The sequence below is a fragment of the Neoarius graeffei genome, chromosome 1 (genome assembly GCF_027579695.1).
Source record: "Neoarius graeffei isolate fNeoGra1 chromosome 1, fNeoGra1.pri, whole genome shotgun sequence".
NCBI lineage: Eukaryota > Metazoa > Chordata > Actinopteri > Siluriformes > Ariidae > Neoarius > Neoarius graeffei.
In genome coordinates, this window is record NC_083569.1 from 92,020,837 (window position 1) to 92,038,988 (window position 18,152).

At 43.5% G+C, this 18,152-nt stretch overlaps 1 protein-coding gene across 1 annotated transcript; it reads right to left on the bottom strand.

Moving 5' to 3' along the window:
• Positions 1 to 4,941: 4,941 nt before the first annotated feature.
• Positions 4,942 to 8,396, bottom strand: LOC132885475 (uncharacterized). Its single transcript, XM_060920180.1, has 2 exons — positions 7,563 to 8,396; positions 4,942 to 5,725 (listed from the first exon to the last, which is right to left on the bottom strand). Exons 1-2 carry the CDS (start codon positions 8,394 to 8,396, stop codon positions 5,600 to 5,602), a joined length of 960 nt encoding a protein of 319 aa, XP_060776163.1. The 3' UTR covers positions 4,942 to 5,599.
• Positions 8,397 to 18,152: the final 9,756 nt, after the last annotated feature.

Consider the following 18,152-nt stretch of genomic DNA (forward strand, 5'->3'; position numbering starts at 1 on the left):
TCCTTCATTGTCTGTCTCTGTTGTTGCTCTCCTTTATTGTCTGTCTGTTGTTGCTCTCCTTCATTGTCTGTCTGTTGTTGCTCTCCTTCATTGTCTGTCTCTGTTGTTGCTCTCCTTCATTGTCTGTCTCTGTTGTTGCTCTCCTTCATTGTCTGTCTCTGTTGTTGCTCTCCCCTCCTCTGTCTGTCTGTTGTTGCTCTTCTTAATTGTCTGTCTCTGTTGCTCTCCTTCACTGTCTGTCTGTTGTTGCTCTCCCCTCCTCTGTCTGTCTGTTGTTGTCTGTCTCTGTTGCTCACTTCAGTTGTTGTTTATGGCATCAGAACACTCCTGGGCCCTGTACTACGAAGCGGGTTTTCTGGCTTACCAGGGTAACTTCGAGAGTAACTTGATCACGTGCAGCGTAACTTCCCGATTAACCCATACTACGAAAGTTGGCTATGTTCAAACTGAGATATGCTGCCATGGCAACTTACGCTGCATCTCAAACCTGCTCGTCTCAGGTTATGTTCTTGGTTAACCCGAGGTTTCCGATTAACCACACCCTTTTTAAACACCACCTCTCCACCGACATTTCCTCTAGAGACAATGCCAGCGTACCTGGATGACCCGTGCGATATCGGAGCGCAGATTAGAGATGGGATTTATGGCTCTTTGATGGAATCCGCATCTTTGTGATCCGTTCTTTGAAAAGAGCCGTTCCAAAGACTGGCTCATTTGGCTCTTTTTAAATATTTATTCAGTTTTAAGAAGACAGCGTCTAAAGAAGCCAGATCCCTCTGCTTAGACAGTGACATCAATATTTCTGGACATATCTTTTATATAAAGCAACCTAGACTTACATTATTGTAACCCCTAAACGCTCATAAATAACCATTAAAAAACAATGAGGGCTTCAATGAATGTCCATGTAGAACGGCTTTTCTGTAAAAAAAAAAAAAAAAGAACCCACTCAAGAACATAGTTATCAAGAACGCAAGAATATTTTATAGAAAAACACTTGTTTTACAAAAATATTTAAGTCTGAGATACAAAATAGATAAAACTACAATAAATAACACAAGAACTAGTTATCACACAAGAACATTTTAATAGAAAAAAACAAACTTTCTATATTAAAAATATTGAAATTGTAACAAAAATAGATACAACTAAACAGTCAGATAAATAGATAAAGTTATAACAAGAACACAAGATTATTTTAATAGGAAAAAACAAACTATTAATGCAAAAAATATATTATTATTAGAAAAATAGATACAACTAGACAAACAGATAAATAAATAAAATACACAAAAATAGAACAAACAAAATGACGATAGAATAAATTAAATGAACGTCTGTGCAAAGTAGTTTTCCCACAATATTATCATTAATATCACACAACATTATAAACTATATACAAAACAATTTGAACTATTAGGCAAACAGATAAAACTTGAATAAATAAAAGGCAAATGAATGCTTGCTTGCACGCGCGCACACACACTTACCATTATGAATGATGTTTTTATATTTCATTTTCACCTGTTGCCAGGTGCGTTTGGCACTGCTGTTGCCTCTGAAATGTTCACAGGACATACACCAACTTAGTCAAAGGGACTGAACAGTCAGTCATCCTAATTCATGTGACTCATGTGCACATATCAGCTTAAGTAGGCTACTCCATGAATTTACCATACCAAATTTTATTCAGGATTTTTCGGACATTAAACAAGCTATATATGACTGGGGCCACGTCGAAGGACCATTTTCTGTGACTTGTGATTGATCATGAAGCTTCCTCTCATCCTATACTTCTGTTCTGGAACATGTAGAAGGGAGAATGTACTTGCGCATTTACCCGATCGGCAATTCGTTGCCAACATGCTTGCTGCTCCTTATTGGCAGCCGCTGTGTTAGATTTTGCTCTTAATGTTGTTTTGAACTCCTCGTAGCTTTGCATTATGACAGCGCGTTCTTCCTCCGTGAAGTACGGCGACCGTGCCATTGTGAACAGTGGTGATTTGCGCTGATAACCTCCCCTTTAACGTGAACGCGCATTAACCCTGATTAGGTTAAACCAGGTTCAACAAATCAACTTCGTAACTGGCGTCGTAGTACCGTTTAACCCCAAACAAGATAACCAGGTTTTGTCAACCCCGGTTTAGCGGGGGAACCCTGGGTTACTTCTGGGTAGGTTAACTTCCGTTCGTAGTACAGGGCCCTGATCTGCCCATGCTTTAGCATAAAAAACAACAATAATTTCTAATTGAGATAAATGTTTCAAGTAATCCTGAGATTGAAATAATATCGCACAGCCCTATAAGGACAATTAATTTAAAATTGCCCAAATGCAGCAACAGTGGGTGTTTTCACACACACTGGTCTGAACATTTTCATTTTTCAGCTAGTGCACACGTTTCTTTTCACTCTGATCCAAATGCCAAACCACTGACAGGGCGTCATGTTACCATGACAGGGCGTCATGTTACCATGATGCCATGTTACCATGACGACTGAAAAACATGTGCTCTTAAAGTCTCGCATTTTACTGTCTTCACACCACACCACAGCTCCGATTTCCCAAGCTGAAAAAAAATAAAAGCAGCCCCAGGTCCGACGCTACTAGTACCTAGCCATCGAGCCACCTAACTCATCTCTGTGTGTGCGTGTCACTGACACACACAGACTGACGGACGGGCTGGTGCTACCCCCACTGATCACTCTGACAGATCGATCTACCACTACTGTTGTAAACAAAAGAAAAACAAAGTCCTGCACTCAGCACCTTACCCATTTTGGCCCTTTTTTGGAACATGGCGCCAATATTTTGAGACAAAGTAGCAGCAGATTTCTTGCATTTTCTGTCTTTATCTTCTTTTTTCCCCCCATTTTCTCTTCTATCCAGGGCTACCGCGTGACGTCACCGTACCACGAGATTTTGTTAGGCGCCATATTGGAAGACCAAGTACATGCACTCACAATATAAAACAAAGTACGAGCGAGAGTAAAGTGATACGATGGCTGATAATTCTGGTTATGTGAGTACATTACCAGTTGCAGAAAGGGCACTGTATGTGGAGAAACTGGCTGTGATTGATGGGTTTGACCCATATGATAAGACTCGGGGCAAGGGAGAATGGATTTTTTTATTTCATAATTTATTTTTAATTTACTACTTATCTGTTTTTATTTATATGTATTTGAATTATTTGGACATGGGGAAAAACTATATTTAAAATCCAAAGAGGGATGGAGGGAGGAAAATTAAAACAAAAGAAAAAATGAAATGTAGAGTATATTTGATAAAATTAAGGATGTTTTTATTCAGTAAACATTTAAAAAAATGTTCTACAACACTCTAGCCTAGTGACTTACCAGTAACAAAATAGACTTGAAGTATTCAGATCCGCTCTGCATAAAGCAGCTAAATCCTCTCTCTGTCTCCTGGCAGAAAGCTCCTTAGCTTGCTCCCCTTGTGTCTCAATCACAGCTGGTATTCTGTAGAAAGACTTCTTTTCACCTTTCCCATCAGCTTTGTTGGAACACCCTAACACAGCACAAACGTTTACCATTGTAGATTTTTGATGAACCAAGTGCCTCGTGGGTTCACATACCGCGCGCTGCCGTTATTTCCCCCTTCTTCTTCTTCTTCTTCAGGAAATACTGGCGGGTTAGACACCATCCGGTGTATTACCGCCGCCTACAGGATATTACACGTCGTTGCAAGTTCATTCAGTCTCTTAGATTCTAGTGTATACTCCAGATGCTTTTAGAAATCTAACTAGACTTGAAGTGACTTTCGAATCCTTTAGCTGAAGCAGAGAGTTAAGGGATACAGTAGTAACACCAAGCTGAGATAATTCAATGACCAATATACGCCTAAATTCACAGTATAGCACACACTCTAATAAAACATGGGGAACTGTCTCAGGGACTCTGCATACTTCACATAGACCGTCACTGTGTTTATGGATCAAATGTAACATAGAGTTTAAGGCACAATGCCCTAGTCTGAGACGAGTCAGGACCACTTGCTGAGACCTACCCCCTGATAGTGTACAGAGTGTGTTTACTGAAGGCTGAATAGAGTACAGGTGTCTCCCCTTTAAATCTTTGTCCCATTCAGCTTGCCATGTCTGGAAAATATTTCCCATAAGCTGGCTCCTCAGTTCGGTCCTTCCTGGACCAACTGCCAACGTAATATCGTTAATACTTAAATATTCCCTTGCCAGCTTATCAGCCACCTCATTCCCACTAATTCCTATGTGGGCTGGAACCCACAAGAGGGACACATCACAACCACTCAAATGTAGGCTGTTCATCAGTAAGAGAATGTCAGAAATCAAATCAGGCCGAGCATTGGAATAATATGTTTTAAGACACTGGAGGAGTGAAAAGGAGTCAGAGCATAGAACCACATTTTTAGCCTTAGCCTCCACTACCCATTGCAGAGCTTTTAGAATGCCCATAGACTCTGCTGTGAAAACAGCCATATTATCACTGAGCCTATATCCATATTTGACACTGAGCTGGGGTATACAGAAAGCACAGCTTACCCTTCCTGACTCAGGATCTTTAGATCCATCAGTATAAATTTGAAGAGCGGAGCCCCACTTATTCTGAATATACTCTGAAGCAGAGTCACTAGAGAATTCAACATCCTCGTTGTGTTTATCCTCATGTAGCCTAAGGTCCACTTGGACAGGGGGGAGGAGCCAGGCTGGGATAGGTCCCCAGAATGTACTTTTAACTGGGACCATATCAAACAAGTTAAAATCCTTGGCCCATGGCATACATTGCTTCAAAAAGGGCTGACCCTTCACCTGACCAGAGGTAAATTCATAGCAGTCAGTCAAAATGGGACTGGCAGGGCAGAGGCTGGTTCTTTCTCTGAGTCTGTTCCAGTAATGAAGTGTGAGCTGGATCCGTCTTAGCCTTAAAGGCTTCTCTCCTGTCTCAACAAGCAGTGCAGAGGTTGATGTGGAGGCAAATGCACCACAACAGACTCTAAGAGCCTTTGACTGAATAACATCAAGTCTTTTCAGAGCAGAGTTGGAAGCAGCTCCATACACTTGACAACCATAATCAAAAATTGACCTGATCATAGCTTGGTAGATGGTGAGGAGGGTACCCTTTTCTGCCCCCCAAGAGTAGCCAGTCAAGCACCTCATCACATTAATGACCTTGACAGTTTTAGCAATTACTTTAGAGATGTGAATGTTCCAATTTAGCTTGCTGTCGAACCATACTCCTAAGTATTTAAAACTTTCTACCCTCTCAATGGGAGAGTCATAGAGAGTTAAAGACATGTCCCATTTCTTCCTAGTGCGGCTAAAAAACACATATTTGGATTTAGAGACAGAAATTTTAAAACCCCATTTTCCTGCCCACTTTTCCACAACGTTCAACTCTCCCTGTAGCCTACATAAAATAAAAGGGACATTTCTTCCTTTAACCCAGAGGGCCCCATCATCTGCAAACAGAGACCTCCCAGTCCCTTGATTAAGATCTAAAAATATATCATTAATCATGACATTGAAAAGCACGGGACTAATTACACTCCCTTGCGGAGTTCCATTTTCCACCAACACAGTAGCTGACATAACATCCCCAACCCTTACCTGGATAGTTCGATCTTCCAAGAAATTCTTAATCCAGCTAAACAGCCTTCCATTGACACCATACTTGAGCAGTTTGACAAGGAGGCCTTCTCTCCACAGCATATCGTACGCCCGTTCAATATCTAGGAAGACGGCAATTAGGGATTCTTTATCAGCAAAAGCTCTTCTAATCTCATAATCCAAAGCAACTATATTATCAACAGTACCCCTGCCTCTCCTAAAGCCACTCTGGTGGTCAGCTAAAGCCCCCTTCACTTCTAAGAAGTGGACCAATCTATCAGTCACCATTCGCTCCATCAGCTTACACATAACAGAGGTAAGTGCTATAGGCCTATATGAGGATGGGGAACTAGGATCTTTCCCTGGCTTCAGGACAGGCACGATTACAGCATGCTTCCACACTTTTGGCAGCCTACCTAACTTCCAGCTTTCATTCAAAAGACTGAGGAGTTCGTCTAGAAGGACGTCAGAGACATGATTAAACATTACGTAATGCAAGTTGTCCTTTCCAGGAGCGGTATTTCTTCCTGCAGCTATAGCTCACTTCAACTCCTCAAGGGAAAAGAAAACATTGAACTCCTCAAGCCCTGGCTCTTGAGGAGACACATATCCTCTCACAGACTGATCCCTCATCCCCCTACTTTGGTCGTCTAAATTGTCAGAGCTGTGCTCTTTCCTAAAAGTTTCCACCAGAAGATTAGCCTTCTCTACAGGTGTCACTGCCATCTCACTCTCGTATACTAAAACAGGTAGATCAACCTTCCTTCTTATGCCATTCATTTTCCTCACAGTGGACCATAGTTGGGAGATGGGGGTTTCCCCAGAGAGGGAAGAACAGTATTCTCTCCAGCTACTTCTCTTGGCAGACTTAACCACTCTTCTAACCAGGGCCCTATAGTATTTATACTGCACAAGATTATCAGGAGTGGGGAATCTCCTCAGAGTTCTAAAGGCTTTATTCCTTTTCCTGATTGCCTCATCACAGTCCTTGTTCCACCAGGGAACCATCCTCTTCTGGCCTCCCCCACCCTTTTTGGGAACTGCAGAATTTGCTGCTGCCAACATCAGGCATGAAAGTCCACTGTTCCACTCATCTACTGAGCCATCTAGAACTCCAGGTAGAAATTCATCACACAACATTTCGTATTTCTCCCAGTCTGCTCTAATAAAATTAAACCTCCCTCCCACTGTGTCCAGCTCAACGGGCAGCCTCAACCCAAAGGCACCTACAGTGGGGAAGTGGTCACTGCCCAGGTTATATGGGTCAAGTGCTTCCCACTTGCCCTTACCCGCCAGCTCACCAGAGACTATCATTAGGTCTATGCATGAAGGGGTTAAGCTGCCTAGTTGCACTCTTGTAGGGTGCCCATCATTGAGGCACACCAAGTTAAAATCCTGCATAAAATTCTCAATTATTTCCCCATCACCATCAGTCCTGTTACTCCCCCACAGTACATTATGCGCATTAAAATCCTCTGCCCATATGCAAGGAGGGCGTACTTGCCTCATAACATCTTCAAATCCAATCGCACTCAAACATAGACAAGGGTTATAAAAATTGAGAAGAGAAATTCTTCCAGCGGTACTCCAAATCTCTGTTACAATTAATTCTAAGGTGGTCTCTATTGGCACAACTCTATATGCTATTCCGGCCTTAATAAATGTCGCACAGCCTCCCCCTTGCCTATCAATCCTATCTTTGCGAACAGACACAAAGCCAGGAATCACAAAATCTAAAGTGGGCTTGAGCCATGTCTCCTGAACACAGATAACATGGCACTCAATTTCGCTGGTAACAAACCTTTTTAATTCCTGGCCATTCGCAATTAGGCTACGGGCATTCCATTGCAGGACACTAAAAGACATTTACCCTTCCCCTCCTACACTGCTCTGGGACGCCACGGGGCAGCCCTCTTTATCCTTAATTAGTTCAAACAAAGACTCAGGGGATATATTCACCTGCAGATATTTCGCTGCTGACAATGAAACAATCCGGATCACATCTGACTTTTTAACCACCTTAGAAAACTTAAGCCCAGTAAGCACGTCAGTGATAAAAGCCAGGAAATCAGTTTTCTTAATGATAAGGCTATCGCTCGGAGGAGTGAAGATTCTAGCAGGTTGTTGAGAGGGGCGGTTAGCATGACCCACTCTTTTCACAGCTTCAGCATATGACACGCGTTCATAAGTTCTAATTTTTTGCACTTCTACGGCGTTCGCATAGAAGCGACACCCTTTAAAGCCTGCACTATGCGCTTCTCCACAGTTCGGGCAGCATAAAGCTGACGCACAATCCTCATAGTTATGGTCTCCCCCGCACTTACCACACTTTCTTTTCTTTCTACATACAGCCGCCACATGTCCATATGTGTGACAATTAAAGCATCGCAGCGGGGGTCTAATGTAGGGCTTAACTTGAAAGCTCAAGTACCCAATTTCAATCCGCCTGGGGATAGATTCTGACTCCAATGTTAATAAGACTGTTTGGCTGGCAACTCTCATGTTATCTTTCGTTATTTGGAAGCGCTTTACTTCGGAGACCTCTGCTCCTTTCGCTTTACCCAAGATATCTTCATCTGATAGCTCAGTAGGCACCCCATAGATCACACCTTTAGTCTTAGAGCCTGTCCCCGGTGCGTAAACCTCCACATCGCACTTGTTCAGAGATGTTATAGCAAGCGCACATTCCTGTTGAGATTTGGAATGACAGACCACTAAAATCCTCCCATTGGCAAGAGATTTCGCGTATTGGAAGTTACCTATGTCTTTCACCAAATGTTCAGCCAACTGCATTTTGTTCAAGGTTGTCCCAGTGCCTTTCAATTTCACAATTACCACAAACTCCCCATCTCTCCTTATTTTTGGGCGCTGCAACTCCCCATCACTCCCTGTGCTAGACCTACTGTGTCTCTCTCTTGTGCGTTTGCTCCCTTGTTTTTTGGATTTACCCACAATTTGAAATTCCTCCCCTGCACTATCCATACTATCAGACATCATCATCCTCCTCCCTCCTTCTCTAGCACCACGGCGGCAGCTCACGCGGCAACACAACGAGCGCCGAGCGAGGCCGACCCCAGCCGTTATTTCCCCCTAATCACGAGTTTGTTGGTCTTCCAATATGGCGCAGGGTTTGTTTACTTCCGGTTTCGGGTGACGTCAGTGAAAGGGGTCTAATGGGGGCATTACCGCCACCCACTGGATTGGGGTATAAAGCAGTCTGAACAAAACGTGTACATAAACATAGGAGAAATGAACCCGTTTTTCTAACTCGTCCTCAGTCTACTTTTCTTTTTTGATTAGTCTGGATTTGATATTGTAAATTTAAATGTGAATCAATGTATATTCATTGGAGATGAACAAATGAATAAATCTTGAGTAATCTTGAGGGGCGTGTGTGTCCGGGGAGGGGGGGGCGATGGGGAGGGGGACGATGTCGCGGGGGGGGGATCGAACGAACCCTCCGATCCCCCCTGGCTACGGGCCAGTGATGTTCTGAATTGTACTTCATGACAGCTTTTTTAGCACTCTGCACCAATACCTCACGAGGCTGCATGTCACAGCAAGTGTCTGTGTTGATCTTGCTGGAGTGCCCATTCAGAATCTTTTCAGTCGCTAGTGAAAGTCGCTCAGGTGAAAATGTTACTTCCCGGTTGGCGGGATTCTCGCAATGCGCTACCACAAGATAAGACTCTTTACTGGCTGTCTGTGCTTTCTGTGGTGTACAGTACGTTTGTAAATGTTATGCGCTATTTTATCATCGTGGGAATTGATTATAGCTGTAACGGCCAAAGTAGAATTCATATAGATGTGAATTACAATTTATGTTACATGGTATATATAATTTCATTTGAGTGTGTAATTTCATATAAGTAGTTTATTAAGATGATGAATAATATGTGGCAAGGTTAAAAGAATCAGAATTCATATGTTAAGAATTAGAACTGCCTCACGCTTCTTAAGAATTCATATGTGAAGAATTAGAACTGTCTCACACTTCTCAAGAATTAGAATTAGAATTCATTCAGCTATATAAGAATGGTCTCGCGCTTCTCAGGGCAGATCTCGAGAAGCCGTGGAAGCAAACAGTTTTTCTTACCTGACACTCTGACTCTCTGATATTGACTCACCGACTCTCTGTATCTTAGAACCTTTGTAATAGTTAAACGAGGATTAAAGTTCAACTTTCAAGACGTTTCAAGTGGATTTATTGCAAGGCACAGGGACACTGAGAGTGGAAACAGTTACTTTGGGACAGAGACTTCGTCAGCGTAAGCTATAGCACTTTTCTCAAGGTCTCACTACGAACGAGCCTCTACATTAGTAAGAAAAACTCTCTTGACATCGGATTACAAAACGCTGGAGAGTTTCGCTGAAACTGGAAAGAAGATTCATCGAGGGATTTACCGAGGGACTTCTGAACTTTCGCGATCGCGCGCTACACTCGTGGCTGGTGATTGACAAGTGGACGTGGCTGCAACGTGACTGTCACAAGTGGAATCGGAACGAAAAACCGGACCGACGTTCAAAGCAACCATGACGGATGAAGAAGAAAAGACGGTAAGCCTTCCAAGGGAAAAACGTCAGCGTAAACCAACACAACGGTCATTGGAAAATAGTCTGCAGACAAGAATTGACTCCAGAAGAGCAAAGCTAAAGAAACTGACTGAGAAAAAAAATGAATTGCGTGAGTTAATGTATGATGATGCAAACGTGGAAAATATAACACAGGAATTGTTAACCGAGTATGAAGAGCTGATAGAAGAATTCAGTAAGATAAATGCTGATGTCAAAGACCTGTACAGTCAACTTGGATACATAGAGAATATGAATACAGATCAAAGTGATTGGTTTCAGCCAAGATATGATAAGCAATGCAATTTTGTGCAAGAGGTTAGATCATGGATACAGGATGCAACGCATCGCATAGAAGAGTCTGAAAGAGTGAACAATGAGGTAAATCCTGAAGATAGCATTTCAGTTACATCCAGAAAGAGTAAAAAGACCAAGTCTGTCTCTTCTGCTTCTGTAGCATCATCGGTTCGCTCTGAGCGCTTAAAAGTTGAAATGGAGAAAGCCGCTTTGTTAACCGAGACAGCTGTGTTGAAACAGAAAAGGGCTTTGGAAAAGCAGGAGCTACGGCTCAAAGCTGAAAAGGAAGAGCAGGAGCTACGGCTCAAAGCTGAAAAGGAAGAGTTGGAGTTACAAGCAAAGCTCGCTGCATCGAATGCAAGATTAGCTGTGTTAAGAAAATATGAAGGCTCAGATGTGTCAAGCGGCTCTAAAGGCAGTAGAGTGGATTCACTGACGGCTACACGGAGACAACATGTCAGCTGCAATAGGAACAGTGGGGCTAGTAATGTATCTCAGCATAGCCATAGTAGTGGAATAGCTGCCGATGCAACGCCTGTTGTGCGACAAGAGCCTGTTACTTCAAAGGGCAATTCTGCAAACACAGATAACCTGGCTTCTGTCATGCAACGCCAAAATGAGATAACTGAGAGTCTAATAAAGCAACAAAAGCTATCTACATTGCCATCGCCGAATATTCCAGTTTTTAAAGGAGATCCAATGGAATACCATCTATTCATGAGAGCTTTCGAGCATTGCATAGAAAACAAGACTGAAAACAGCAAAGACCGGCTTTATTATTTGGAACAGCACACATGTGGTCAGCCTAATGACTTAGTGCGCAGCTGTCTTCATATGGACCCTGAACGGGGCTACCCTCAAGCCAAGAAATTATTAAAGGAGCGCTTTGGTGACAAATATAAGATCTCGATGGCATACCTGGACAAGGCTTTAAATTGGCCTACTATCAAGTCGGATGACGCTAAGGCACTTGAAGCATACGCTCTGTTTCTGATCAACTGTAACAATGCAATGTCGGATCTAGAGTACTTGGATGAGATGGAGAATGCTGCGAACATGCGCACAGTTATCTCCAAGCTCCCATACAGGCTGAGGGAGAAATTCAGGAGTGTCGCCATTGACATTCAGAAGAAAGATCGGCGAACAAAGTTCCAAGACGTGGTGTCATTTGTAACCAAACAGGCTGAAATGGCAGCACACCCTGTGTTTGGTGAAATCTCAGGTCAAACAAAGCGCCAACCTGAAAAACCAGCTGGCAAGAAAACCATCATAACGCTAGCCACTGAAGCTAAAGAGCAGAGGGTAGTGAAAGATGTTGCTGGTGCCGAGAACAAGAAAGCTAAAGAGAAGAAACCAAACATGAACATGGCTTTCGTGAAACCATGCATCTTCTGTCAGGGAGAGCATACCATGGAACAGTGCAAGAAACTTCAAAAAAAGCTGCACAAAGAAAAATTGGAATTCCTTAAGAGTAAAGGACTCTGCTACAGCTGTCTTATAGGAGGACACATGAGCAGTGCCTGTGAAGAAAAGAAGAGTTGTGAGATGTGTTCAGCTAAACACCCTACACTGTTACACATAAAGCAGAAACCTAAAGACATAACAAAAGAAGACACTTCAAGGGAGGAACCAAAAAAGGAGTCTTTACAGGAAGAACAAACTGTGGTCAGTGGATTCGTGGATGCAGGGGAAACTTGCTCTCAGATGGGGGCTGGGGGTGTAGGAACCGTCCTCGCCATTGTTCCGGTGAGAGTGAAGGCAAAGAAAGGCAACAAGGTGCTGACCTGTTATGCGTTTCTGGATCCAGGGAGCAACGCTTCCTTTTGCACTAACAAGCTAGCCAACAGCCTTAACCTGCAAGGAAAAAATGTGAACATCCTACTTACTACTATGGGAGACCAAAAGACCGTCTCGTGCAAGGTGTTGCCAGACCTAGAAGTCAGCAGTCTGGAGGGGGATGACTTTGTCGGGCTCACTGGTGTGTTTACACAAAGGGCCATACCTGCTAGTCAGGAGAATATCCCAACCCAAGAGGACGTGGATAGGTGGCCACGCTTACGAGGTGTACGAATTCCATTGATCAAGGCGGATATCGATCTTCTTATTGGGACTGATGTCGCAAAGGCTTTAGAGCCAAAAGAGGTAATCTGCAGCGTGAAAGATGGACCGTATGCAGTACGTACAGTCTTGGGATGGACAGTGAACGGGCCGCTGCGTGAGAACATCGGAAGCTGGTCAAAGGACGGATACCCACAGATCCAAATTAATCGGATATCGGTGGCTCGACTTGAAGAATTGTGGACCCAGCAATTCAAATATGATTTTCCCGAGAATGCTCAAGGAGAGCAGCTTGAGATGTCAAAGGAAGATCAACTGTTTATGGACAGAGTCACCACATCCACAAAACTGGTTGACGGTCACTACTCTATCGGATTGCCATTGAAGAACAAAGATGTGAAAATGCCTAACAATAGAGCAATGACAGAGCAACGAGCGCTCAACATGAAAAAGAAGCTTCAGAGAAACCAGACGTTCCGAGAGGAATACGTCAGCTTCATGAACCAGGTCATAACCAAGGGATACGCCGTCAAGGTCCCAGACGAAGAGCTTAACAGGAGTGATGGAAAGGTGTGGTTTATTCCACATCATGTTGTCTACCACCCCAAGAAGCATAAACTTCGAGTGGTATTCGACTGCGGTGCTTCATATCAGGGAACCACACTTAACGAGCAACTACTGCAAGGGCCTGACATGACAAGCAGTCTGGTTGGAGTCTTAACACGATTTCGTCAGGAGCCAATCGCAGTTATGGCAGATGTGGAGGCCATGTTCCACCAGGTCAAGGTCCCATCTGAAGACGCAGACCTTCTCAGGTTTTTATGGTGGCATGACGGGGATATCTCAAAGGAGCTGCAGGAGTACAGAATGGAGGTACACTTGTTCGGAGCCACATCTTCACCCAGCTGTGCGAACTATGCGCTGAGAAGATGTGCCGAGGACAACAGGAGTACTTTTGATGCAGCAGCTGTGGAGACAGTGTTGAACAATTTTTACGTCGACGATTGTCTAAAATCAGTTAACTCAGAACAGGAAGCGATCAAGCTACTCCACGACTTGACGGCCATTTGTCAAACAGGAGGCTTTAGACTGACAAAATGGACGACCAACAGTCGAAACGTGCTGTTAACCATTCCGCTTGAGGACCGAGCAACAGAAGTCAAAGATCTTGATCTCGACCAGGACTCACTCGCCATCAAGAGAGCCTTGGGAGTACAATGGTGCATCCGGTCAGATCATTTCAAGTTTCAGGTGAACATCGAGCAGAAGCCTTTTACCAGGAGAGGAATCCTGTCTACAATGAGCTCTGTCTATGATCCACTAGGAATGTTGTCACCAGTCATACTACCTGCTAGAAACATCTTGCAAGAATTGTGTAGACTAAGAACAGCCTGGGATGACACTGTGCCAGAACACCTCGCACAACAATGGACCAAGTGGACTGAAGAACTCCAACAGCTCACTGACTTTCGAGTAACACGATGCTTTAAGCCACCTGGATTTGGCAAAACTGTGCAAGCTCAACTGCATCATTTTTGTGACGCATGTGAAATAGGCTATGGTACTGTCACGTACTTAGTCCAGAAGAATAGCAGCAACCAAGTACACTGTTCATTCGTCTTGGGGAAGGCGAGGGTCACCCCTCTGAAACCAACTACCATCCCGCGGTTGGAGCTGACGGCGGCTGCCTTAGCTGTGAAGGTGGATGTCATGCTGAAGAAAGAGCTTCAGTTGCCGCTATCAGATTCCAAGTTTTGGACAGACAGTACTGCCGTACTCAAGTACATAGCCAATGAGAACATCAGATTTAAAACATTTGTGGCAAACAGGATCGCCACAATTCTGCAAGCATCAAAGGTGCATCAATGGAGCTATGTCAACACTCAGTTGAATCCTGCCAATTATGCCTCGAGGGGTCAAAGGGTGAACGCCTTCATGAGGAATGACGTCTGGATTGCTGGTCCCAGCTTCCTCAGTAAACCAGAAAGGGAGTGGCCAGACGAACCCAATCACCTAGAAGAGCTCACGGCTGAGGACCCTGAGGTGAAGAAAGGCGTGCTGGTTAATGCTACCACAGTAGAAAGCACTGATGCAATGCAGCAGCTAATCCAATACTACTCTTCATGGGTACGTCTCAAGAAGGCTGTGGCGTGGTTCACGCAACTCAAGCGAACCCTGGTGAACCTGTCTAGGAAGAGAAAAGAGTTGAAAGGATTGTACAGGGACGAACAACAGCTGAACAAAGAGATGTTGAGCTACAAAAAGGGTCTCAAACATACGTACTTGACTGTGGATGACCTGCAAAAAGCAGAGATCGCTATTATTAGCCATTGTCAAAACGATAACTTCCAAGAGGAAATATCTGCTCTTCGGAGAAAGGACTCCATTAAGAAGAGTAGTCGAATCTTCAGACTCAATCCGCAACTGGAAGAGGGAATCCTTCGCGTTGGAGGGAGGCTCAGTCGAGCATCCATGCCAGCAGAAGCCAAGCATCCAATGATCATCCCTAAGAACCATCACGTGGCGGACTTGATTCTCCAGGATGCGCACGAGTGTTTAGGACACAGTGGACGTAATCATGTCTTGTCTCACACACACCAAAGGTACTGGATCATTGACGCTCCCTCATCAATCAGAAGAATGCTGTCTCGGTGTATTACCTGTCGAAAACAACGTGGTGCATCAGGCACACAAATGATGGCAGACCTACCAAGAAACAGAGTTCTACCAAATGAACCACCCTTTACCAGAACTGGCATGGATCTATTCGGGCCATTCAGCGTCAAGCGGGGAAGAGTGTCTGTAAAAAGATATGGGGTGATATTCACCTGCCTTGCATGTCATGCGGTCCACATAGAAATGGCAACATCATTGGAAACCGACTCCTTTATTCAAGCTCTGCGGCGCTTCATTGCGAGAAGGGGTCAAGTGAAGGAAATGAGATCCAACAAAGGGACCAACTTCGTTGGAGCCGACCACGAGCTGAGAAAGGCAATAAAGGCATGGAATACTTCACAAATCGAGAACAGCTTGCTCCAACGTGACATCACTTGGTTATTCAATCCACCATCTGGATCCCACCACGGAGGGGTGTGGGAAAGAATCATCCGCTCCATCAGGAAGATCATGGATGCCACTTTGAGAGAACAAAGCTTGGACGAGGAAGGTCTTCAAACGTTCTTCTGTGAATGTGAAGCCATCTTGAATAGTAGGCCTATCACTACGCCTTCTAATGACATTAATGACTTGGAAGCCCTTACCCCACAGCACTTACTCTTGCTCAAGACTAACCCCAACCTACCACCGGGTGTCTTTGATAAGGATGATACTTACGCACGCAAGAGATGGAGGCAAGTCCAATACATGAGTGATCTGTTCTGGAAACGCTGGACCAAAGAATATCTGCCTCAACTCCAGAAAAGACAGAAATGGAACAGTCCAGCGCGCAACTTCATCCCGGGAGATATAGTCTTGATCGTCGACGAATCAGCCCCTAGAGGATCATGGCTAATGGGAAGAATCGTGAAGACTGTGGAGGACGAACATGGAGTCGTCCGCAAGGTTCGAGTCAAGACGAAGATGAATGAACTTGAGCGGCCGATCACCAAACTCTGCCTGCTTCAAGAAGCAGAATGAAAAGTACTGTTAAGTACATTCAATGTTGTAATTGTTTCTAGGATAGAAAGCAATTAGGGGCCGGGTATGTAACGGCCAAAGTAGAATTCATATAGATGTGAATTACAATTTATGTTACATGGTATATATAATTTCATTTGAGTGTGTAATTTCATATAAGTAGTTTATTAAGATGATGAATAATATGTGGCAAGGTTAAAAGAATCAGAATTCATATGTTAAGAATTAGAACTGCCTCACGCTTCTTAAGAATTCATATGTGAAGAATTAGAACAAGAATTAGAACTGTCTCACACTTCTCAAGAATTAGAATTCATTCAGCTATATAAGAATGGTCTCGCGCTTCTCAGGGCAGATCTCGAGAAGCCGTGGAAGCGAACAGTTTTTCTTACCTGACACTCTGACTCTCTGATATTGACTCACCGACTCTCTGTATCTTAGAACCTTTGTAATAGTTAAACGAGGATTAAAGTTCAACTTTCAAGACGTTTCAAGTGGATTTATTGCAAGGCACAGGGACACAGAGTGGAAACAGTTACTTTGGGACAGAGACTTCGTCAGCGTAAGCTATAGCACTTTTCTCAAGGTCTCACTACGAACGAGCCTCTACAATAGCTCTAAATAAATATTGAAGTTTTTTTTTTTAAATCCGTATAACTTTATTCATACGCCCATATACTACGTTTATTGAATCAAATCCGTATAAAATACGGACATTCCGTATAGGTTGACATGTATGGAATGGGCTCTGAGCCCTCCAGAGTTTTACGGAGAGATCAGTGGGGCGTGTGTGTGTGCAGTTTTACCGCGGTTGATAAAAGAACAATCTTTTATAAGTGTGACATTTTCACAAAGTTGCAGTTTAACATTTAGCGCATAAAGTATCCTAAATTTAAAAACTAGTAATATGGCAAAAACGAAAGTTACCGATGAATCAACACATTTGAACAAACTCTGAAAAACCGACTCAGTTCATTAAAACGCGACTCAACAGCGCCGCCTTCTGGTGATACACATTAATAACACCGATAGGAAACCTCATTTTCAGACCCTGTGAGAGAACACGTGATCTCAAACGGAACACAAATAATATCTTAACTTTTAACTTTTCATAAGAAGTGTTAGGGTTCACCCAGTCGGAAACGGTCAATCGGTCAACTTACTTCTCGGGACCCCCGCCCTCGTACCACCCAGACGTCTGGGACGGAACACCGCAAAAAAAACAGAGAACCAGAGATCGGTTTCACTGCTGTTTACTCAGTGTCTTCTCGCCAAAGATGAAATATTACAAACACCTTTTATAACAAATTATAATCTCTCTAAACGGCTATTGTGTCTGTCAAATGTGTGTGTGTTTGTATGTGACCTCAGAGAGGGGTGTGTGTGTGTGTGTGTCTATGGGAGGGTGTGAGTAAGTGACATTTTGATATCTGTGTGTGTGTGTCACATCTTAATTACATCACTGTTCTGATGGAGTGTTCAGATGTATGTGTGTGCTTGACTTGCGAGTGAGCAGCTTGATCTTGGGGCAGGTCAAATAATCTCCATCAGTGTGTGTGTAAATCATAACATAATGACATATTTCTGATGATATGACATGATAGCAAGGTACAAACAGATTTTAAAGGTCATTGCTTACGCACAGGGGTTAAATTGGGCCGGGGCTCTCCGGGGCTGAGCCCCGGCACATAAGCTCGGAGCGGATGGCATATGATCACGCACACATCAAAAGCAACAAACCCTTTTCACGATTTTCAATTCTGAATAATTAAATATCGTTTTATTAATCAATAAACCCATGACTTTTATGAGATAGATCATAGTTTTCCTGATGACAAGACGACCTGTCATTAGAACAGAACTTGCGATCAGAGATTCTGGTTTCTGGAACACTGCGTGGGTTGCCAATTCCGCTTTTTATAAGCGACTTTGGGGTTTCTTTTTTTGTGAGCTCGCTTTAAAAAAAAATCAGAAGTCGTGGTTTGC